The sequence below is a fragment of the Agelaius tricolor genome, unplaced genomic scaffold (genome assembly GCF_023055355.1).
Source record: "Agelaius tricolor isolate 1412-34295 unplaced genomic scaffold, bAgeTri1.0.p SCAF_10, whole genome shotgun sequence".
NCBI classification, from domain to species: Eukaryota; Metazoa; Chordata; class Aves; order Passeriformes; family Icteridae; genus Agelaius; species Agelaius tricolor.
In genome coordinates this window covers 17844881-17869980 of record NW_027269270.1, presented here as the reverse complement: position 1 = coordinate 17869980, position 25100 = coordinate 17844881, and the positions used below count along the sequence as shown (strand labels likewise).

Here is a 25100-nt window from a genome sequence, read left to right as displayed (position 1 = left end):
GATGTGGTAACAAATAATGACTACACTAACCTTTGCTTTACCTAGAGCAGCAAACTTGAAAGAGCTTGAGTAAAAATCGTGGGTTTTTAAGTAGTCCTTAATATGCAAATCAGTTTTGCTATTTTTGTATGAAAAAAGTTATTTTTCTGCTTTGAGGCACATAATACAATGCTCAATTCTTTTATTCTTCTGTGAATCATAACAAACCTTTTTATCAGTTTGTTTATGTTTGGAATTTCTGTGTCATTAGTAATAAACCTGTGTTCATGTAATTTTATGAGTGATTAAGAAGTCACAGTTCTCCTAAAATATACATATTTTTTTTAATAACTTAACTTGATTACATGGAATTTCAATACTAATGTGCATATGATCTTTCTTCAGAATAACTGAGATTATTTTTGTTACAATTAAACAAAAGGGTATTCCTCTAATCTCAGCATTTGCTAAAATACATACACTAGTTATCAGTTTGTCCTAAAAAAGTATACCAAACACAAAGGTTTTGTAAAAAAACTGAATGGCTAATTCCTAAAAATCTGTTTAAGTATCCTACTCTTAAAGTTCTACAATCCTTGTAGAATATATCTTTAGCAGTGGTTTTAAAATGTAATAATACTCATTACTGATTTAACTTGTTTTTTCCCAGGTATGTTTTTGGCTGAGATGATTGAGAAGTACTTTGTATCTCCCACACTATTCAGAGTCATCCGGCTTGCCAGGATCGGTCGAATCCTGCGCCTCATTAAAGGCGCTAAGGGAATCCGCACTCTGCTTTTTGCTTTGATGATGTCTCTTCCTGCTTTGTTCAACATTGGGCTGCTGCTCTTCCTGGTCATGTTCATCTATGCCATATTTGGCATGTCCAACTTTGCCTACGTCAAGAGGGAAGTTGGGATTGATGACATGTTCAACTTTGAAACGTTTGGCAACAGCATGATCTGCCTGTTCCAGATCACCACGTCCGCTGGCTGGGACGGTTTGCTCGCCCCAATTCTCAACAGTGGGGAGCCAGACTGTGACCCCCATAAAGATCATCCAGGGAGCTCTGTGAAAGGTGACTGTGGCAACCCTTCTGTTGGGATTTTCTTCTTTGTCAGCTACATTATCATATCCTTTCTGGTAGTGGTGAACATGTACATTGCTGTGATTTTGGAGAACTTCAGTGTTGCTACTGAAGAAAGCGCTGAACCCTTGAGCGAGGATGACTTTGAGATGTTCTATGAAGTCTGGGAGAAGTTTGACCCCGATGCAACACAATTCATAGAGTTCAGTAAATTATCAGATTTTGCCGCTTCATTAGATCCACCTCTTCTCATAGCAAAACCTAACAAAGTCCAGCTTATTGCAATGGATCTGCCCATGGTGAGTGGTGACAGAATTCACTGCCTTGACATCTTGTTTGCTTTCACAAAGCGTGTTTTGGGGGAAAGTGGGGAGATGGACGCCCTCAGAATACAGATGGAAGATCGGTTTATGGCAGCCAATCCTTCTAAAGTCTCCTATGAACCAATTACAACCACACTGAAACGAAAGCAGGAGGAGGTGTCTGCTGTCATCATTCAGCGTGCTTACAGACGTCATCTCCTGAGGCAAAAAGTCAAAAAAGTATCATGTATATTTAGTCAGGATAAAGGTAAAGAGGAAGATGATCTGCCCATGAAAGAAGATATGATTATGGATAAACTAAATGAGAACTCCACTCCAGAAAAAACAGATATGACCCCATCCACAACCTCCCCACCTTCTTATGACAGTGTAACAAAGCCAGACAAGGATAAATATGAAAAAGACAAGTCAGAAAAAGAAGATAAAGGTAAAGACAGCAGGGAAAGTAAAAAGTAACATAGAAATCTGTTTGTAATAAACTGTTTACAGCCTGAAAAAGTATGTATTTGTGTCAACAGGACTCCTGTAGGAGGTACATGCCAAACTGTCAGTTTTTACATATATAGATATATATATAATTATATATATATATATATAAGGTCAGTGCCTATAGCAAGACAGTGACCCCTCGTCATCAAACTGCAACTCTGTAAAACAGGGTAACATCTTGACAGGAGGTTGTTGTTTTTAGTACCAGCTGACACTGCTGAAGAGATGATAAAATGGCCAACCAGACTGTAGGGACCAGTTAAAAAAATAAGGTGCAAACCTATGAATCTCTGTGTTTAACATGAAACACACAGTACAAAAATTGTATCCACTGTTAGCATTTCAACAGTCACATTTGCCATATTTTTACAAAAATCAGTGTTGGTGAACCTATCATTTTTTAATTCACAGGTTGTTTACTATTATATGTGACTATTTTTGTAAATGGGTTTTATGTTGGGGAAGGGGGTATGAGGACCAGGTGTTCTACTCTCGGATTCTCTATAATGTACAAACAGAAGTGATTTGCATGAAGGCATGCTGCACTTGTAGTTCATGCATGGGAAAACATGACGTCGCACAAAGCAGCAGTCTGACTACTTCCATGTTTCAGGGTGGCTCTGTATGTTGAGGTGCTTAATAACAGTATCCGTATCTCATCCAGACAAATCTTAATGTGCCTGTAAAGTCCCATAGAGTCTACAATAATAGAACAGATGTTTTATTTTTTCATAAGTCATTTAACAGTAGTTGAACAATCTCTGTATAAAAATTTTACCGAGGGACATAGAGTCCACTTCTAAGTATTCTTCTGCGGAAAACAGTTTACCTGACCTTGGGAAATTGAGCTTACCAAAAACCTGCAAAACACAAGGATTATGAAGTTGTTCTGCTTCACCCTGCAGTATCATTTAGCCATCTTCTGCTCTCAGCAAGGTTGACATTGTATGTGTTGATTAAAAAAGTACCCTCTCTGTAAATAGTTATTTTATCCCGTGGTGCATGTTTGAGCAAACAAATAATGACATGTGCACAATATTTATTGCATCAAATATGTACCACAGTAAGTGTAATTTGCAATCTCTCAACAGCTAATATGAAGTATTCTGTACCATTATAGACAGTTTGGAAGCTATCACTGATGCATGTTTATCTTGCCTTTGCTGCTGTAATTTTACTCCTTCCACTGTTAAGAGTCTAATATGGGAAGCCATAGCTCAGTGGTTAAGTGAAATAAATTGTTCAATTGGTCATCATTCTTTCACGACATCAAGCAATAGTTTGCAGTTATTTAAGAGCTTCTTGCTTTGCATTCTAAAATTTTAAGTGACTACTGTACAGTGCATAGTCAGACTGTACAGGATATGTTGCAAACTGCTTAATCTGTTGAAAACTACATGGATAGAATTTTCTAAGAAAATATAAATAATGTAAAAAATACCATTTTATTTTATTTTTCAGCATTTTGTACATAAAATAAGAAATGAGAATTATCTTCAGGTTGATGTTACTGTCACTTTTATTACTTTCTATCCATAGCACTTTTTAATTCAAGAACTTCACAAAATAAGAAACAAAGGAAAGAATGGGGTAGCTTTAGGTTTCTGCTTTTTTATTAGTACTGTATTTTTGCACACATTTTAATGTGAAATAAGTTTCAAACTGAGTCCAAAATGCACTTGCTTCCAAATAGATATAACTTGTAATTGAAATGTGGTGGGGAGGATTTGTTTAAGATTCTAGCACTGCCTGCATCAGAAGTTTCAAGGTAGTATTTTTATTCATGAAATCTTTACCAGTGTTTGTTTACATAGACTATTCTTATTCTTGTTGATTCATGCTGCACTAGAACTGTTCTAAATATAATATGGGATCCACAATGCTTTTTTTTTTCCACAGGAATTAAATAGCAAACTTGTATAATTGATCACATCAGGACATTTTGTGTTTCTTACACAAGCAAAAATTCGATGTTGACTCCTCCTTTTACAAAAATATTGACTTGTGTGTCGGTGAACTGCATGCAGGAAAATGCTATTACCATAAAGAACAGTAAACCACATTACAGTTGAGCCAAAAGAATAAAGACTTCATTTTTTATTTATTTAATTGTTTGGTGTGCATTTTTTATTTTCCCACTAAAAAATATTGAATATCAAGAGGTGCTATGAAAGTAAAATATATATAAAATGTTAGAAATAGGTTTGTGAAAAGTAAAAAAATTGAAGCTGTATGCTTTCTGAAAGATCTTAAACATCATTTCAGCTTACACTCTTGAGGTTATTAATCCTATTCAGGATCCCTGGATAACATTTAAGAGCTCATGATGCTTCAATCCCTTTTTCATATCAGGTGTTCTGAGACACCTAAAAAACCAGATATTAAAGAAAGTCTCTAGCTACCAAGGCTGCAATATATGTATCATTTCAATTATATTTTACACTTGAAGTGAAGAATTATCTTTGTGTTATAAAGAAAAAAATATTTATCTCATTATTTTCTAAGTATAATTTATTATTTTATGATAAGACATGAGAGCCAAATTTTTAGGTAGCGATCATATTTGAGTGCTATTTCTAAGAAGAATTTTTCTCTGTTTTAAATTTAAAGTAATGCCATGAAGGTTACACTGAACAAATTTAAACCACAAACTCTAATCATCATCATAGATGTGCAGATATGCACTCTACATCAGATCCTCTGAAGAGTACTGGGAAGACCAGGAATCTGTGTGATGTGGAACTCTGAGATGCGGGTGTGCACCCCAGGAGAAACACAAATGGAGCAGTCAGATGGTGCATGCCTTTCGTCCCTTCTCTCCACAATTTTCAACCACTGATGGTCTGTTGAGGTTGTTCACCCTAGAAACGAGTATTGCTACTCTCGTGTAGTGAGCACTTAGGCTGCAGAGTTTCTGTTAGATTTTTCACATCAGCTGTAAAAAACAATTGTCAGGGCAGGGTGTAAGGTAGGGAGAGATGAGAGAACCCAAAATCCAAAATATCCGAAATCCAAAGTGTGTAATTAAAGGACAAGGTTCACGCTGGTTTGGTTGGTTTTGGGGAGAGAAAAGTCTTGAAAAAATAGCAGCTACATAAATAATAAATTTGTCTGACTTAGACTGAAAATAATTAGTATGTGTCTGAGAGGGGTTTGCGCTTACCAGAAGACGAGCACAAAGTAAGAAATTATTAAATGCCTCAAACAACAAGCAGAACAACAAGCAGCTGTGGTTGTGCTTGGGTACCCCTCCCTTTGTTGTTTGTTTAGGAAACATATCTGCAGCAGTACTGGAAACACCTGTGACAGACCCATGGGACACGGGCGATGCCCACGCGTGTCCCGCAGCATCCCGCTCGGAGCTGCCCCGGCCCCGCCCGGCTCGGCAGCGCCCGGGGCCGAGCAGCGTCCCGGGGAGGGCGGAGCGGGAGCCGCTGGGGTCACCCCGCCCCGGAGCCGGGGCAGCGCCGCTGGCCGCGCTCTCTGCTGGCGATGGAGGGCGGGGGCCCGGCGTCCCTGGCGGCGGCGGCGGCGGCGGCGGCGGCCGGAGCGGGCGCGGGCCCGGCTGGCGAGCCCGGGAGGCGCCCGGCAGCGCTGGGATCCCGGCGGCTCAGGTGAGGGCCCGCAGGCGCAGTGCGCGTCTGCCAGCGCTCAGGCGGCGGCGGAGCGCGGCGCGCCCGCTGCCAGCGCAGGGGCTGGGAGATCCGGGTGAGGAGAGAGGAGGGCAAACCCCGCTGGCATCTGCGCTTGGGAGTCACCCAGAGACAGCGGCTGTTCCCAGAGCGGAGGCGATCTGGATCCTCGCCCGTAAGAGCGCCTGTCTCTGCTGGCGTTTGGCACACCTGAGGTGGAAAGGGATGCGAGGTGAGGTGAGGTGGCCTGCGGCTACCTTGGGTTAGGGCTCCTGGGGTTCTGGCCGGCCCCCGGCGCTGCCGCTGGCCCAGCAGGTCCATTCCCAGCCGCGGCCCTCGGCCCGGAGCCCCTCGGGGTGTGTGGGTCTGCCCCGCTGGGCCCCGCTAGGCCGGGGGTGCCGGGCCGGGCCTGGCCTCGCTGGGCGGAGCGCACGGACCGGGCTGCGCTGGCCCCGGCATAGCGGGATAAATGGGAAACGTCTCAGGGGATTTCTGTGTAGTCTGTGGTTCTGGATAGATCTGTGGTGCTGCAAGACTGTGCTTGTCCTGTGTGAGAAACTGTGTTCTAGATCCACTCAACACAGCAAACTCGGGAGCGGTGATATACCTCCAGTTCAGTCTTTGTCTAAAACATCTTCTGCTCTCAGTACGCAGGAAGACAAACAGTTGTGAGAGGCTAGTAGAGCCAAATAATAAACAGCTTGTTTCAGGCTGCAAAACATGCTCAGTTTCCCATGTTCGTTCACACTTAATGGGTAACTATACCCACCATATATTGCAGTGTTCTGAAGGAGGATGTTTTACTGGGGAAAGATTGCTGACAAAAGTCTGCCACAAAAGATTTCACATCCACATTTGTCACCCTTACTTTATTAGTGGGCAAATTGGAGAATGGATTTTTGCATAGTGTCTGTAGAAAAAACAAAGCTCTAAGGGATTCGTAAATTTCAGTATATTTACCCTGAAAAGTGGCAACGTAAACAAACACGCAAGGGCAAAGGTGCTGGATACCTTAGGGTGATTCCAGAACAACTTATGTGCTTTTTAGTCTTGTCAGAGCAAAGCAGGCTAAAGTAATCTCTAAAATAGGGGTTTTAAAAATTGACTACAAGGAAAGGCCTGCCCTTTTTGTATGCCTGTTCTTATCTGTGGCTATTGTTTCAAGATGGTATATTCATGTTTATTGTTTGTAGAGTAGTTCAGGTTAACTCAGCAACATCCCTCACTAGTCACTAAAATTGTCATCATAATTTGTTTTAGAGAATGCAGTTAAGTGCAGCAAAATGAGAAAATGTGGATAGTTTGTAACTAAGCATGCTTTATTTTAAAGTGTTCTTACACTTCATAAAGCTTTTTAGGTCTACTTAGCTTTTACTATGAAATAAAGAGAGCTTTCTGCAATATGTGGTAGAATTTTGGTTGAACCTTGGGAAATCTGTTTGTATTTTGAGTTAGGTAGTATATATGGAATCTAAAGTGCTTGAATGTAGACTGGTTTCTTCACTCTGTGGAATAGAGTGAATAGAGCTCTACACTTACTTGTGTAGTAGTCCAAAAAGTGTTTGCAGCATGCACTGTTACCTTGCTATGAATTTATCTTTGTGATAGGTCTTGTGTCTAGTGTTTAGATTTTTGTCTTTGTGAGGTTGTTCTAATGACAATTTAAAGTTATTTCTTGTCTCTGTGATTGCATTGCAATGGCTGTGGAGGGAATAAGCAATAAGCAACTGCAGGAGGTTGTAATGTGTGTTACAACACACATTCACTATTGTAAATTGTTGTATTTTGGAAACAAATGGCCTTGTAGAGATGCTACAGATCGGCAGACAGCCTTGTTTGGCACTTGTCACACTGGTAGCACAGCTTGCTTTAACCACAGACAGATGTTACTGCATGGATGTACTACATCAGTCTGTTTGTTCAAAGTGAAGGGGAGGGAATGGGGCTGAGCTGGGGGTTGGTTTACTTTCTATGGGGGAATCTCCTACAGGTGGTTGATGGTGACTGATGGTTTTGGTTTAACCCCAGCTGGCACCTAAATGCTGCACAGCTGTTCACTCACTCCAGCAGCAGGATGGGGGAGACGATCAAAAGGGTAAAAGTGAGGAAAATTGTGGGTTGAGGTAAAGGCAGTTCAGTAGGTAAATGAAAAGCTGTGCACACAAACAAAGCCAAGCAAGGCATCCATCCAGCAGCTCCCATGGGCAGGCTGGTGCTCAGCCACATCCAGGACAGCCAGGGCTGCACCACACATAATGGGACTTGGGAACAAACACTGTCACTGCAAACACCTCCCCTTCCCCCTTCTTCCCCAGGTTTGTATGGTGAGCATGACACCCTGTGGTGTGGGATATCCCTGTGCTCAGCTGGTCCTGGCTGTGTCCCCTCCCAGCTCCTTGTGCACCCCATTCTCCTCCCTGCTGGGGCTGTGTGAGGTGCAGGAAAGGCTTTGACTGTGTGTGAGCACTGCTCAGCAATGACAAAATCATCCTGGAATTACCAACACTGTGTCCAGCACAAATCCAAAACACAGCACCATACCAGCTGCTATGAAGAAATTTAACTCTCTCCAGGCCAAACCCAGCACACTAATTTAGAGAAATGTTGAGCCAGAGAATAAGAAGGTTTGAGTGCTGTAAAGGCCACAAGCAACTCACTTGATGAGCCATTGGAAAGGTCTTAGTTGTTCATGTACTCTACGTTAGACCCACAGGAGAAATACTGACAAGGTGTTCTCAAGAGATCAAAACAGCAAAAAGAACTTTATTGGCAACTTTAGAAAATCAAAGAAACTTTGAAAAGGGTTTAATGCAGCATTCAATCAACATAAAACATTTCTCAAAGCATTAACTTGGCCCATTCAACTTAGCAAACTGTAAACCAATTCAGTTTAAAGTTCTTAAAAATTCCAAGAAGAAGGAATTAGAAGAAGAAAGGAAGGCAGAAAAGATCCAGAAAGGACACATATCAGTACCAACTCCTGGATTCCAGTGGTACTGAGATAAAAATTCCAAGAGGAAGTAGGGTCAAGAGATCTGATTTCTTTGTGTTTGGCCTTAAATACCCCTTGGCCTTCCTGGGCCCTTCCCCCAGGTGGGACTCGTGGTCATTTGGCCGCTTAGGAGCTGGGTTAGGGGCTCCAGAGGTGGGGTGTGGAGCATTGCTTCCCCTGTGCCAGGAACTGGCAGCCACAGCAGGGCTGGGGTGCAGCAGGCTCTAGGGTGGGGGGTGTGCAGCAGGGCACCAGGGCAAGGCCTGACCTGCCCCTGTGCCCTCACACTCCAGAGGGTCTCTGGACATCAATCTTTTCATCTCTCAAAGGTATCTCTGGCAGTGAAGACATCTCCCTAAGGTGTGTATGAATTTGATAAAAATAGAACATTTGTGTTACTGGAAAAAGGATTCATCAAATAGATGCACTGCATCTAAAATTATCTAGAAGATATAATATTTTTATTTTTTGCTGTTTCTAGTATGCATCATTGTACTGTATTACTCTCTTACCCCACAACCCATTTAAGGAAGCATATATTTTTGCTAATTCTAAAAACTTGTCAAACGAATATTGCCACACTATTCTGAAAGTAAAATTTTATCTTTTAGAGGTTTTCTCACTGAACTGGTTCACTTTGTTGTAGATTGCTTGACTTTTTGAGTCCAGTTTAAATACTTTTGCAGACCTTAATAAAGATGCAGGTATCACTGCTCTCCCTCTCCTTCATCCTGTTTGCTCTATGGCTTTGACAGGTAAAAAAGAGAAGCCTGTTGCATTTCCCATTTCCCAGGCAGGGCCCTCTCCATTGGGAATGCCTTCCATTACTCTCAGTAGCCTCAGTTACTTGATGATTAGTCCAAGCATTTGGCAAGACCAGCACAGTTCTGTGCCAGGGTGTGCAGGCTAGGTCAAAAAGGAGAGCGGGCATGGCCAAAATGGAGATAGCTGCTCTTATCTGCCCTCCAGGGAGGGGGGTGAAGTGAAGGTAATCCAAACTAATTGGTTTCGGTGATAATACATTCTGTATAATGTGCTGTCTGATAAGCAAGTGTTGTTAGAACAGATAAAAAAGAATGTATTTCCTAATTAATGGTTCTGCAAAGCAATCTGGAGCCATGAGGCAGTCTGCAGATAAGACTTGTACCTAGTTCCCTAAGATTCTTTTTAAATTAGTCATAATGTGATACTTAAGTAGTTAAAATGTTAAAAGGTATTTTAAACATATCCGGGACTGCTTTGACATATAAAAGCAGTTTTGCAGGTAACAGTTTTGCAAAACTGTTTTCTTTGGGGTTCTCCCCAACTTCATTGTTGTGTCACAAATCAGCATATGTGGCCCAAAGGTCACAGCATTTCAATGCAGTACTTACCATGTGGTGTTCTCAGGACATTTTTATCACACACATATTTGACAGGAAAATAAGTCTAGTGTCTTGATAAGATTATAATGGGGTACTGAAAGGGTTATGTTTGAAAGTATGAGTTCCATGTTATTACATGGATCCTTTGATCAGCCTGTTGGGTTTTTTTTATTCACACTTCTGCAAACTGTTTGTGTTCAAGTGGGAACTGCATGACTATGGGTTTGACACTGCTTTTTCACTTTGCTTTGAAGTGCCAACAGCCTTCTCAAAAGGCATGATGTTCTATTTTAGTAATCAAGCACTGATTTTTGTTACCTGGTGAGAATAGATACAAAGGGCAAATTGCATGTATACCCTAGAAATATTGTTTTATATCATTGCATTAGCAGTCTTCCTTTATATAGTTTCTTATGCCGTATTTTTTTGTCTGTGCTTTAGTCTTTTGTCTCTTCTGTTTTTTTGAGATCTTTGTCTCTCCACATAAATTACAGTAATGTAAATCACTAATGTACACTTTGTACCAAATATGTCTGCAAAGGACACGTATGGAAGTAGGTATTTTTGTGCTGGATGTAGTAGGTATGAAATACAAATTTGCCTCATTTTGTATAGACAATGCCTATATTTTAGTGAAAATTTGCAAGATATTTGTGGAAGGAGGATTTGGAAGAAAGATTTGAGGCAGCATTTTGTTTTCAGGTTGAAAATACTCAAGCATTTTTTATACAAAACCCTGAACTGTTGGTCATTTCACAGTAGACTTGTTTCTGTTATAGGCTTGCTATGTCACAACTGGCTTCTTTTGCAGTTCCCATGGCAACAAGGATTTTTGAGCTGCCAAGCAGGATACTGCTTTGAGGGAGTATAAATATTCTTTATTACAAAAGAAATTTTGATCATTGAAAGCTGATCAGGCACTCTGCTGTTCCCCCTCAGGTTCCTCCCAATCATCTGTGTTTTGCCCATATGTTTACACCTAAATGTGAATTCTTATTTGACAAGAATACCTATTCTAATTTTTAACGTGGTATAAGAAATGATGAAAAAATTGTCAAGCCTTACTGTGGTGATAGAATAGAAAAACATGTTGTCTTACAGTTTTCAACAAGCAGGAGAGCACTCTATATACCCAAAAATTTGTATGTTTATATATTTGTGAACATCATATACGCTTATAAAACCACTGAGAGTTTAGTTGCTTAGAATTTGCTCTGCTTCTGCTAATGTTTACTTTGGCTTGAACTTGTTTCCAAGATGCATTCATAAAATATTTACTTCTTTAACAGACTTACACTGTATTTTTTAAATGAAGGATCTCAAAATACTGCACCCAATTCACAAACTAAAATTTATTAACAGTGGCAGTAATTTTGTGGTTTTTTCAGTGTCTGTCTCTCACCATCTCAGCTGAGCAAAAGTGGCATGGGATGTTTGGGGTGTATCCTGAACCAAATAACTATAGGATAAGCCTTGATAGAGTGATTCTGCTTTGGTTGTTTTTTCAAAGTTAGATAGGTTTTCTGTGTTGTTGTTTTTCCTTCTGAGCACTTATTCCAAAATAAGAAGCCAGTTATTCAGATTTGTCAAGTTCCTGCCATAACCCCACAGTTTAGTATGAGTTGTTTTGTTTTGTAACTAGTAAAAAGGAAATGGGAATTACAAAGTTGCTGAAACAATCAGCTCAGGTAAAGTAGATAATTTAATGTTGTAAAAGCCTCTGAATAGTACATCTAAGAAATTTATCCTCATAAGCTGTGGTAATTTAGAGATGTATTAAAAACAAATTTGGATAGTAAAGGCAGCTCCCAGTGGCCTGCTGGTCTTCATGATTTGGGCTGGGAGACCTCTGTTTCCCCCTGCCACTGTCACCACACACAAATGTGGATTATTACAGAATCATGAAAAGGAAAAAACACCCCTGTGACCTCTACAACTGGAGCTACTCATTCAAAGACAATCAGTTCTGCTGGAGAAGGATCATATAGGAAAGAGCAACCTACTATTTAGTAATAACTTCATCCAAATATCCATTTGTTTAAGACTTTTCACTACTGCTATCACCTGTGTAGGTTATAGCTGTAACAAAATAACATGCATATCCATGAAGAAATTGAGCCTAGCACCCAGAGCCAAGCATGAATACCTTGGATACACATAATTTTTTTTCAAGTGAAGCTAGAGGTTCTGGAATTACTGATTTTATTTTTTTTTTTCTTCCAACTAACTTCCATTAAAGTCAATAATATTGGAAAAATGCTTACAGGCTGCAGAGGTATACAATTCATAATGCTGTATGTGATTCTGGAACATTCTGTTTGGAAATTGAAGAAACTCAAGCTGTGAAACGTGGAATTTGGAACATGGGTCTGAAAAGATTTACGGAGATGGATAGCATCTGGCAGTGTATTGCATTGCCCCTCCTCCCCTGCCTTCCAACACCACCTCAACTCACTTGTAAGAGCCTGAAGGCTTATTTTGGAATTTGTTTTCTGGCTTTGCTTGTAATACTAGGCAGTGCAGTTTTTCACTGAATTATTTGTCCAGCGCTCCCTAAGAATTCAAGAGAACAGATAATTGCTACCTTGGGTTTTAGGCTGAAGAAATGCAAAAAGTTTGGGAAAAGGGATCCCTTAAATGCAATTAAAGAATAAGAGAGAAGTAAGAATGTCAGGAGCTCTCTTGTTTCTGGTGAGGATGTGAGGCTGGTGATTCTGCATGGAGCTCGTTAAATGGATTGAACAGCTAGCTTCTGCATCTCTGTTGAGACACATTAGGAGTGACAATGTGATGACATAATCACTGACCCCAGATTGTTCTCGGCTATAAATCCTCTGGTTGCAGTCTCCACTGTTTCTCTGCATGTGCCGTTCACGTTTAAGGGCTTTTCAGATCATCTCCAGCACCATCTGCTGTATAATGGAAAGAAAACAATTGTGCTGTGTGTGGAGCCAGCTGACTCCCTGAGTGGATTTGGGGGGTTGTGAAATCCCTCTCGTCTGGAGGAACTTGTCTGCTCGTTCTCACTGCCATACTGAGCACTAGTCGCTAGGCTGCCATTATGCATGAAAAATAGAACAAAGTAGGCACTCATTTACAGGGACATACACGCTTTTGAGCTGGTCAGATGCTTTATGTGCCTTTTCATGCTCGGAGTACCGCACGTCCTGGTGTCCCCCCAGTCGGAATTGGGGACACATTGTGTTTGAAGCACCTTGTCAGGATGAGTGTGCTGGTAACACTTGCGGTGCAGGGCCGGGGGCAGATGAGCACAGGATTCCTTAGCTGCAAGCATTCACTAGGTGTCAGTGCCTGATTGCAGCCAACTGATGCTCCTGCCGAGTTCTTTGATCGTGGAACCTCCCTTATGAAGAGGGATTTTAAAGAAAAATCACACTTTTGTTTGCAGAATGCAGTGTGGGTTACATTAAGGAATAACTAATGAACAAAAATAATTACTTTAGTCTTTTTTTAAGGAACAGTCTGATAAAAATGCTGATATTAAAATAAAATTACTACCATGTTTTGTGCTTAATGAAGGTAATTTAAAGACTTAGAATAGTTCCTGAACTGATCACTATCAGGCTTTCTTGCCAGCATCTGGTGTATTACTGATGAAACACTCTGCTTATACTGTTGCTGATCCTGGGTGTGAGTAAAATTCCTATTAAGATGTGGAAAAATTGTAGTTTTTATAGTCATATATTATCTGTAAAATGAATACATTCAATTATTATCAAAACTATTAAAGATCAAGTCTGTAAATGTCAATCAGAGAAGAGGAAAGCCCCATGAATATAGCTAAAATTGCCTGGTTTTCTGTTCTCTTACCATATTGTATCCCTAGAGTGAAATATAGTGTTTATTAGAATATCTTGAATTGCTTGCGTCTCACTATTAGATTTTTTAAAAAAGATTGACTAAAAAAATTGATTTAAAATCCACTTTAAAAACAGATTTAAATTCATATTTAATTTAGTTTTAGTAATAAATGATTAGGGAACTCATATTTTCAATCTCTGTAGAGTGATCAGCGTTCATCTAAAAGTTTAAATTGTTCCAAAATGGATATTTTTTGTGTTGCCTGTGAAAGTGCTTGGTGAGAACTGTACATTAGTAGGTCAAAATAGCAAAAAGAGTCATTCATGTGATATATGAAAATATTTGAAATCGCTTTCCTGTATCTTCTTTATATGGAACTTTTCCTATTATATTTTAATCCATAACATTGAGTGGATGATACCCTTTACCCTTTTATACTTAATCTATTTACAAGTGAGGCCTTTTGTAGAACTGTTCCAGGTTACCCTCGGGGAAGTGCCGATGGTCATGCTAATAGATAAGAGAAGTTGGCTTGGTTACAAAGACAAGTTTTTGACCTGTGCTGTACACTGTCTTTCTACATATTCAATAGGTAGCAGAGATACTGAAGGGATTGTCTGATGGCCAACCTTCAGTATTTTCCCTATTTGATGTAGCTGTAAAAGGGTACTTTCTTTGATGCCATCTTTGTTTCATCATGCCGCCTACCTGTGAGACACGAACCATCTGATCATCAAGGGCTGATTTCTGCTGCCCCAGAGTCGCTCCATTTATGTTGAAGCACTGTATCTCTCATCATGGACACAGCTACCTGACTGGACAGATTTTTCAGATAATTTTTGATTGAGTTTGTAAAAGATCTGTAAGGGATACAGTAGAAAGACTGTGGAGACCATTGTCTGCACCTCTCCCTTAGAGACACACTGAATATAAACACTTGTTCTAAATAAAGGAGAGCTTAAATGACTTCTCATTGCATATGACTCTCTGATTTTGTGTCTGAACACTGAAGGAAGCCTGTTCTCCAGCTTCTATCACTCATTAACTTCACCAAAAATTATGTATTCACAATGATGCAAAATAAAGCAGACTCTGTCTCTGCTTTGAAAATCCTTCCTAGCCTAAGGCTTAACAGTTTGTGTAAGAAGTGAGGCTTTTTGGTTTTGATGACAACTTTGGGATTCTTCCAGAAGCTGATCTGTCTGAAAAGAGCTCTCTCTGCCCAGTGACAATGTTTTTTGTCTTTCCTTTTTTGACATGTCTTGAGAAAACTGTTTAAATTAGCTCCTGGTTGTTGCTTTTGACTACCCTGTTTTTCACTGCCAACCCTGACCTTCTGTTGGTATGGCTCCTTCAAAGTTTGTGATTCTGCTAAGCGCTTTCTTGCAGGCTGCTGCTGCACTGAAGGTGATTAAAAAGGCATTTGCAAGTCAGGAAATCCATTTGATGTCTCTCTGAAGCTACAACCTTTAAAGTAATGCTTACTGTATTTTTAACATAGCCAGTAGAACTTGTGTCATCCTGTATTCAGTCATCGTGCATTTCACTGGGGCTCCCACCTTGCTGAAATGGGCATCCTAGCACTGTAGGATATCTGAATTCATAAGCTTTAGAGTACAGTCAGCTCTGTGCAGTGGAAATCCAAAGCACTGATCTCTTCTGTGGGTGAACTCTTAATGTGATTGGATTTTCTCTTCTACCAGTGATAGCCATGTACTTGTTTATTGTAGTTGAGAGCAGTTCCTAAGAAAATGAAAGACTTGGATACTATTTTTTCTTGGCTGAAAGTGTTGAAATTGACACCTATTCATAGATACATCAGAGACACAACGTAATGAACGAGCTATAAAATAATGTTGGGAGGATAGTGCTAAGCAAGGGCTGCCATTTCTCTTGGCTGATATTGGATGAAATGGGGCATAACACTCTAATGCTGGGCCACTCACTTGTGTGTAAGGATCATTTGGCTTTCTTGTTCACAAGATGGATTTGGAAATAGGAGACAAGTGAGTCTTCTCTTCTAGAATGCTTTTGCAGATCTGTATGTGAAGACACAGGTCGATTTTTGCAGAACACTGCTTTCTTTGGTGCAGCTGAAGTTCCTGTTACTTGGGGAGTGAGGGCATTTTAATTTATCAGAAAAATTATGTACGTTTTGAATTCCACCTTAGCTGTGATGGAGGAAAAAGTTAAATAATGACCTTTCATTTTACAAGGAGACAAATTAGGCACACTCTGAATTTCTGAAAAAGCATCTGATCTTTCATATAATTTTCCTCTCCTTTTTTTAACAGCTCTGCCATTTACAAGCTTTAAATTTGCTTACTATTAATTCAATAGCTTAACTTAATGCCCTACTCATCATCTTTTGTGATTAAAGATCTTTAATCTTTATGTGATGCATAACTTCTTATGTTTGTTTCCTGTACAATGGTGATTTTTCTTTATGTTATTACAAACAAACAGGCATGAGAATGGCCCCAAGGAAGTGGTGGTATTGAAAGGCTGGTAGTACTGGTTAGTCACATGTCCTTATGAACTGGACATGATTTCCTTGGATGCTCTTTCCTTGTCTGTTTTGGTGAGCTGTGCATCAGCAGCACTGGGGAAAAACACTGAATACTATCAATAGCAACAGTGCATGGCCTTTCCTAAAAGTATACATGAGGTAAAGGAGGAGCTCCTTCAGTGACTTCTGGAATTAAATTTTGTGTAAGCGTATTTAAAAATGTAGTACTTTTGTTGGTAGAAATGTAAAACACTGTTAATTTTTAACACCAGAAATGGTTATGAAAAAAACCCTGGTTTGTCTGTATGATGTACTTGAGCACCTGATTCACTATTTGATGCCTCTTTTGATGACTGGTTGGCACATGGATACATGTAGCAGCATATGGAACAAAATCCAATATCTAATACAGGAGAAGGGTGACTTTTAGATATCAGTGTAGCCTTGTGACCTCCCTGGTCATCTGTGTGAACTGACTGTGGGCAGTCCCACAATAAAAGCCCCAATAAAAGTAAAAGGCTAAGGACTACTTTTAGTGACCAGTATGAATGAATATGAATATGAGCAATAGGTGAGGCTGAAGATAGGGTAGCTGTAGACTCATGAATGAAGCTGGGCAGGGGAGAGAGAGCTGAACCTTGCTAGGAAAAACCAAATTAGGAGGATTAGGACATTGTGCATGTGATTGAAACCAGGATGATAATATTCAGGGCAAAATTTATCTAAATCTAGTTGATTTTTGATTTTACTCTTGAAAAAATGAGAAATGCCCACAGTTGGGGTAAGCATCAAATGTTTGGAGGAAATGTATTTTTAGATATTATTCCTGTTCTTAATGTTTTTCCAACTCTCCTGTTTGAATTAGATGTTTCTAAACTAATTGTGGTATAGCTGCTTAAGCTCATAATATTTGGCTTCATGCATTTATGTTTCTGTATGTTTTATTAACCTTAAAGGCCTCATCAAGTCAGTGCATTAGTAGAGGAGGAGGAATATAAATAAAAGAAGAAACTCTTGCCTGCAAATAAGCAGAAAAAGAACCCTTATAAATCTTTCAGGTACTCAGCTGTGCTGACTAAGTAAAATCTCATAAGGTGCCTGTGTCATAGCAGTGAAAAGTGGTGTTCCTCCCTGACCTAGCTGTCAGTCTGTCTGTGTTCCTTTCAAAAGTTAGTACCTCCTCTTTGCCCTTACTGTGCTGTGCCACCATCACTGGAGCAGATACGCCTAAAAGCCAAGGATTTTTATTTACCACTAATAAAAACTGTGTTAACAAACTTTTTCAGGTTTGTTTAATTTTGCCTTTCAGTCATGAAGCATAGATTGTGGTTCAAGAGAAGCTTGGTTTTGAAGTCTGATGTTTTAGGCTTTTGTATTGTTATTTGGTTATGAGAAGTCAAATCTGGGTTTTGAGAAGCGCGTACCTGACTCAGCTGGTTTGCAAATAAGCAAAATTGGAAATAATTTCCATGGTAGAAAGCTGCTTTATAAGATAGTCACAGATGAGTTAATGGAAATCTATGTATACTCTGGTGCAAAAGTTCCTTGCTTACCTTTTGTCTCTTTTTGTGTCATTTGTTATATGACTTTTGCTTTGACTGAAGGCAGATAACTATACTTTTGAGCTGATTGAAGGAGTATAGACTGAATGTTGGTAAGTGGGTGGGAGTCTGAGAAACTTGAAATTTATGTAACTTGCATTCCAAGAGGTTTAAATTAGTCTGCCTTGAATATGTTTTTCAGTTTTGCCTGAGATTTGTTCTCACCTGGCAATATTTTCATGGAGGTTTCTGTGCTGTAGGTTTTCTTAGTTTTTTTTTTTTTTTGGTTGGTTGGTTTTGTTTTTAATTTTACTTGATTTCACACAAGCTCGCTACATATATTTTAAGAAGAAAAGAACATTTGTTTTGGTTTTCCTTGGTATTGTTTATCAAGGAGTAAAGAAAATCTTATTTCTAATGGGTGCCGCAGTACTGTTTGTGTTAAAGCTGTGGTAGGTGTCTTTGGCTTTGGCAGTGCAATAGGCAGTGTAGTCCTTCCCCACTCACCCCATGGATGAAACTTCCCAGTGTGCCCATTCCCGAGGCTCGGCAGCTGCACTCCCAAGGCCACCCTTGCACAGCTGGGACCAGAGCCCTCCATGGCAGGCGGCCCCAGTGACCCGGCAGGCCCTGCTGGACGTCCCGCACAGCCAGACCGAGTTTCCTCACCAGTTCCATCCCGGGCTGCCCACAGCAGAGCTTCACATGCCCATGAAGCTGTTTATTCCTGGCACAGTAACACAGAAGCAGCTGGAGCTGCTGCCTCTGAGCAGGGACCCCCAGCAATGGCTTTGTGCCTTCACCGTCCCAGTGCGGAAAAGTCTCGCTTCTCCTCCAGGAGTCTTCAGCTCTTGCCACCCTCCCTGTGTCCATCCACCTTCCTGGTGTCACCCAGCTTCATCTCCTTTCTTATTAGTAAGTTCCTCCTGTGTCTCTCAGTGTCCATTCACCTGGCCAGCATCACCAATCTTTGTGCCTTTTGTTATCCCAAAGTTGGCAGTTCACGCCTCTTTTCTCTCTCTGGCCTCCCACCCAGAGCTCAATCTGCATCCTCATCTGCATTCCCAGCATCTCAGTGTAGTTTTTACAGCTCCTTGATAGTTAATTCCTCCTACTGTAACAGGAGGAATATATTCAAGTGCCAGATCCACTGACCAGTATGATGTGTCTTATGAGAAAGGGCTTGGTTTGTTTCCGTTCTGAACTGAAACACGGTTCAACTCTCTTAGTCACAGTAGAGTCTTCTAGGTTCTGTTGAAGAGTAAAAATGTATGAATGCTGTCCTTAATGAACCCTGTTCTTTCCTGAAGCAGTTTTGATTTTCAAAATATATGGTGATGTATTTACACTGTGCATTGCCTGGAATTATCCTCCACCTTTTCCAACCTGACCCGTCTTCAGGCTTCATTGGCAGTCAATGGGCGTTGAAGCCAATATAGCTTGTTATATGGACTCTGCATTTTTACTTTGCCGTTTGACTGTGGAGTTGTTTTTTTACCAAAGACTCATGGAAACCCTATCACACATATCCTGCTTGATGGCTTCCAACTACTTAAACCCCAGAATACTGGGACTGTGCAGGCATTTCTTAAGACTAGACTATGGCATTTTTCTACCATTTGTGAGAAAGAAACATCAATTTTCCATTTGTTTTCAGTCATAAATCATACATAACTTCCTGTCAATGCCAGCAACTTCAAATTGGGGAAACCTTGCCCTGGGTTTCATAATCAAACGTCAGTGGGTTTGAAAAAAAACCACAGTTTTTTTGACTATGCAGGATTTTTCTAGGTAGCTGAGTAGACACCAGTAAGTCATACGTAGCTCATTCATCACTTTCTTTTTTTCCCTCTAATGATGTTTATTTTGCTTGAGGCCATGGTGGCACGTTTTGTAACAACACCAGATATCCTGAGTTGCCGCATGGAATTGGCATTGGCTGTGAAATTCACACAGTCTTGCTGCTACCTTACAAACCAGGTTCCTTCTGCTTCCAGTGTCATTGGACAGACGTGTAGAATGCTGAGAAACCAGGTGTTACAAGGTGTCTGCACGCAGGAGATCCAGTAGATCTAACGTGTGGACATGGCATGCCTTCTGGGATCCTGCTAGCAGAACCGTGAATAAGGGTCTTATTTCTAGACATGTGTGAGAAATCTGTTTCAACATCCAATCATCTTTCAGAAGAGGATTTTGCTGTGCAAGACCTGACCTCTTACAGGTCAGGTGACAGCTTTTCTGCTCCTGAGCTGGATGGTAACCACTGCTTGTCTTAGTCAAATGCCTGAGGCTGCAGTCAGTAGCCTGGTGAACAGACTAGTGACTGTCTCAAAAGTCTGCCTGGAGCATTCTCTAAACATCAAGCTCCACCCATGTCTTCATGAAGGATGTTAGAGCTGCTCTCGCCCTTGACAGGAGAGATCTACAGTAATTGGTTTTAGTGAAGGACTGTGTGATAGGATATCATAAAGTTATATAACCAGAGTATAGCTGCTGGGATCCAGGGGCTGTGAGTGCCTGTATGAAGTGGAGATCAAGAGACATTAGTTACCAGTAATCAGAGTTCTTTGAGATTTGTACATCCAAAGACCATTTTGCCTTCAGCCATTGCTTACCTTCTCTCCTATTTGGAAAGATTTGCATTTCAGGAGAAACTAGGATGGTGAAGGAGGTGCTATCCAGTACCACAGCCTGAAGGTTTATTTAGGAGGGAGGTTATCCTGTTGAACTATTTCATACAGAGATTTCCAAAAGAACTTCATTCTTTGTAGAGTCAGAGAAAACAGAAGTAAATATTTTGGTAGCAATACGCATAATCAGGGGAAAATAAAGCAAAGGAAGTTGTTGCAGGAATCTGCTTTCTGGTGGAGCTTTCCTTTTTTCCAATGTAATAGCTGAGGAGAAAAAAGATAAATGTGTGTTGTATGGAGTATCAAGTATAGGTAAGTGTAAAAAAAGGAGAAATAGCCAAACAAATACAAGTACAAAAAGTAATTCCTTGAGTCACAGCAGGGACTGGGTACAAACCTGGATTGTTTCCATTTCTCCATCTCTGTGTATATGTGCTTAATTAGTCCACTAATGGCCCTTTGGAGCTGGAAAGCATTGCTGAGATTTAGCAGGTGCTGGCTCTGGAAAGGGCCAGTCGGGTCCAGGTGCTCTGCCGGGGAGCAGCCAGTGCAGCAGGTGCCTTGGACAGAGCAGGTGAGAGGCAAGCCGGGGCAGCTCAGCCGTGCGGGGCAGCTCCGGCCGGGGCTCCCTGCCAGCCTGGCCCGGGCTGGAGCCGGGTGGGGAGGCGGCTCTGGGATCCCTCGGGTCCGGCTCAGCCCTCCGGGTCCGGCTCGGGAGGTGCCTGGCCGGGTCCCAGCAGGGCGGTGGGAGCACAGCTCCAGCCGGGACCAGGGGCAAGAGGCTCAACCTGAAGGAAGAGTCCTGGCAAAGGGTGGCAGTGGCTGCTGCTGCCTTGCTCTGTCAGGGCCACCAGCTGGGCTGTCTGTAGGTTGGGCTTTTGCCCAGGCAGCCAAACGCCCCCACCTGCACAGGAGACTGTCCTCAGCACTCTGCAGAAGTTAATTTAATATATTTAAAATGCATTTATTATGTAAACGACTTTATTCAATTCTTGATATGCAAATTGGGGCAAGTTTCACGAGGACTGTCTGATGTTACACAGAAATCCCAGGAAACTGGCAAGGTTAGGTTCTGGAAATTGCACAGACCCCACTGCTGGGGAGGCTTGTGTGTGCAGCCCTTGTGGAGTGTGGGGGAAGCAGCAGCCTACTTAATGCTAATCAGTTTTTGTAGCAATGCTATTTGTGTTTTACTTTAGAAACGCTGTCTGTATTAAGAGTTGCTTCATTCTGTGCCTGTTGTAGAGCTGTTGGGGTTTTTGTTGGTCATACTCTCCTATTTTCATAGTAGATTTTGCAAGGCATTATGATTGACTTGTTTATACTGCCCATTTTTCTGACTAGCTATTCTGATGGTGTTTGGGGGATGGCACAGTGCTGCACCTTGCATCTAAATTTAAAAAAATGTTTATTAAGTCTAGTTGTGGCACTAGAGTTCTGTATGTCTGTTAATTTCTCTCAGCACTCAGGCTGGTTGAAAGGTGAAGTGTTGGTGCTCAATTCCAAATTTCTTTCTGCAGACCAAAAAGAAAATAAATTTGAAGTCTTCCAGCCAGTTGCTTATCAGAGCTAAATATCTGTTTAGGTGCTCCTCAGTATCCCCTATTCAGTATTGCTTATCAGGGCCAAATGTCTGTTTAGGTGTCCCTCAGTATTCCCTTTTTTCCCCACTAAAGAAAATGGTATTGATTTTTTGGATTTGAAACTTAATAGTTTTTTTAATGCTTGCAGGAAGGGAGTTCCATTTTTCTAGGCATCTAAGAAGAGGTTTTATGTTAAACTGAGGTAATTTGGTTAAAAAGACACCTACTTTACTTGTAAAGACAGAATCTGAATGTTATGCACAGGATCTGCTGGCAGTTTGTTGTGATAAGACTGACAGCTAATTTTTTCAGAAGCTAAATCAGCTATTACTTTGTAGTGAAAGTATGCTAATTGGTATAGTCTTGCTGTCGTTAAAGATCAATACTTCATTGAAGAGAACAGATGCTCGTATTTAAAGGAATTCACAGTTAATTTTATTGGAAAACTATAGCTGAAGATTAAAATTTGTAAACACAAAGGTATTTGTCAGCTTCTGCTGCTTAATGTTTTTCTTTAAAGGGGAAATCCTGGAGTACAAATGCTTTGATATGGTAGTAAATGATATCTTAGCTAAGAAGATTCATGTTTGATTTTGATTTTAAATGTAATTAAACTGTCATAAACCAAATGTGATGCTGTTGTCTTCAGCTGAGCTGATACCTACCTGATTTATATAGAGAGGTAGAAAATAAAAATTCTCTGATCTTGGAAAAAAAAAAATTTCGAACTTGATTTAAGAGGCTGCAAAGAGACTGGACTATATTTCAGGCACAGTAATTGAAAATTGTTCACCTGGTCATTCTCTGCATTTGAATTCTTATGTAGATAGAAAGTTTTGTGTAAAGTTCATGCAGCACACTGAACATTGGCTACTCTGTTATAAATACAGTAAAATAAATGCACACGTACCAGTTATACAGGTAGAGTTTCACGCAGCTAATATTCAAGATAAAGGTATCTACTAATTATTCTTTTTGAGGTATTTTATAAATACTGCCTCAAACAGAAAGAAAACATATTTTGTAGGAAATTCCTGGCATCTATCTCTGAATTATTCTGATTTGCATTGAGATTTCACATCCTTGTTTGTATAAAAGCACCACTGTTATTTTGATAATCACAAGCTTTCCTAAATACACAGCACTCTTCACTGAAGATCTGGATAGCTGAGTCAGTCTCAGAGAATGTATACAGGCAGTAACTGTGTTCCTACAGCTGTTTGCTTGTTTTTTCCTTACAAAAAGGAGCTGAAAGGGAGAATTCCTATTCAGTAGTGGAGCTGAAGGCTTATTAATAGACTTTTTTTTTTCCTTGTCTTTAAATTTTGTCATTACCTTTTAGTACTGAGTGTCCTTGCTGGCTACGAAGTAGCTTATTAAAGCTGGTTTTTAGATGTGCTTTTTTGTTGTTTTCTTCTTGCTGTTTTCCCATTTTGCTAGCATGCAGATGGGGGTGGGGAGTGGGAAATAAGGGAGAGAGCATGTTCCAGAGGATGCCAGGATGACTTCAGTTATTGGATGGCTGCTGTCTGATGGATGGAAAAAGGGGGAGTAAACCTTTCATTCTGCACTGACAGAGCTGAAACACAGAAACCGGATTTACAGGTAAGGGTGAAAAAAATTCCTGTTATGAATAGCTTTTCTTGATCCTTGCCTCAACATTTCTTGGCTATAAAATGCATGTGCAAGCATCTTGCTTGTTCCTCACAAATGACTCTGAAGCAGCTTTTCCCGTTATTATTTCTGCTGCCTTGGAGGTTTCAACGGATGTGAGATCCATAAACAGTGAAATCATAGGCATGCCTGATGCTGGCAGCTTTCTCATGTGACAGGACACGCAGTGCATCTCATTGATGCTGAAGTTGCTCAGTAAGCTGTAGGAAGAGAGGTCATTTTGTGTGATGGAAATACTCACTGTTGAAAATACAGTGTATGCTACCAACAGGAAGAGAGTGCTGCAAGATGTAAAAATGCTTTCTTTGAGTTTGCATAGGAAAATGAACTGCTTCTGAAACTGTCTTATTTAGTGGTGAACAAAACAGTAAGAATGGCTCCTCAGTACTACTGAAAGGGATTTTGTAGATTTTTTGCATTATTTTTAGGTTTGGAATGAATGTGGTTGATAACTCAGGTATAAAATTATCTTTGTTATAAAGGAAAAAAAAAGATTCATATTATTATGTGTATGAGACATAAATCTTGTAGTACCTACAGCATTTACATCTGAGTTTTAATAAATTGTTGAAATAGCTTGCTTCTGCAGAGTTTGTGTTAGCAGCAGCTGTTAGTTCATGCAGTCTGGAGATGGCAAGCAGCAAATAAATTGCTTGGTACAGAAAGGAGATTGGTTTATCAAGTCACATTATATGAGAATATAGGACTAAAGGCAGAAGTCCTGGCCCCACTGAAACAATAGGATATTTTGATATTTGCCTCACTGGGGCAAGGATTTCAATGAGTCAGCTCTCTACTGACTTTCCTCTACATTTTACATGTAGGAAAAAATTGTTATACAGGACATACACCCTGTTTTGCTGGTTTGAAGCAAAAATGTTAATTGGTGTAAATAAATTGTGATTATAACTGATTTGAGTGTATCTATATTTATAGAATATATTTATAAAGCTAAAATGGTGGAATTTAGTTTTAATAGATTTCAGAGATTTTCAGTAAATGCATGAATCCATTTTTGTTTTATTCAATGAGAGAATTCCCTTAAAGCAGACCTACAATTACTAAAAATTTGTGCCATAAAGAAAAACTGAAACTAGCCAATAAGACTCTTACCAGTGCTAAAAAGGACTGGAAGAAGCTTTGTCCACTGTCTACTTACTTATGTACCTTACCATCACGAGTGGTGTCCTTTCCTCCTAGCTGTTTCTTCAGAAAATGGAGCCTGGTATGTTTGCTAAAAAAATCAGTAATTTGCAGCAAATGTCAGTGATTAAAAAAATTATTCTGAAAGACTGGTGAGCTGTATCTTTTGTTTGTTTAGGTTTTTTTGTTATATTGGAATGTAAAACTGGTAAATAACACTGACTGAAAAATAGTGGAGTTGTACCCTAACATTTGTTATTTGTAGATAATGGATATGTATCTCAAAGCATAAGCTCAACTGTTAAATTACAGTCTCAAATCCATGTATTCAA

At 40.3% G+C, this 25100-nt stretch overlaps 2 protein-coding genes across 12 annotated transcripts in view; both read left to right on the top strand.

Moving 5' to 3' along the window:
• Positions 1–3981, top strand: part of SCN2A (sodium voltage-gated channel alpha subunit 2) — a 73656-nt gene extending 69675 nt beyond the window's left edge. For all 5 annotated transcript variants that reach the window (XM_071435001.1, XM_071434998.1, XM_071435000.1 and 2 more), the window contains exon 27: positions 650–3981. In XM_071435001.1, the coding sequence (XP_071291102.1) occupies positions 650–1845 (1196 nt within the window). In that variant the 3' untranslated portion in view covers positions 1846–3981. The remainder of the gene's footprint in view (positions 1–649) is intronic.
• Positions 3982–5316: 1335 nt separating this feature from the next.
• The window catches only part of CSRNP3 (cysteine and serine rich nuclear protein 3), a 97934-nt gene continuing 78150 nt past the window's right edge, over positions 5317–25100 (top strand). For 4 of the 7 annotated variants that reach the window (XR_011680382.1, XR_011680384.1, XR_011680381.1 and 1 more), the window contains exon 1: positions 23409–23556. The gene's annotated coding sequence lies outside the window, so the exon portion shown is untranslated. The other 3 variants (XM_071435004.1, XM_071435003.1, XM_071435002.1) reach the window with 3 other exon arrangements.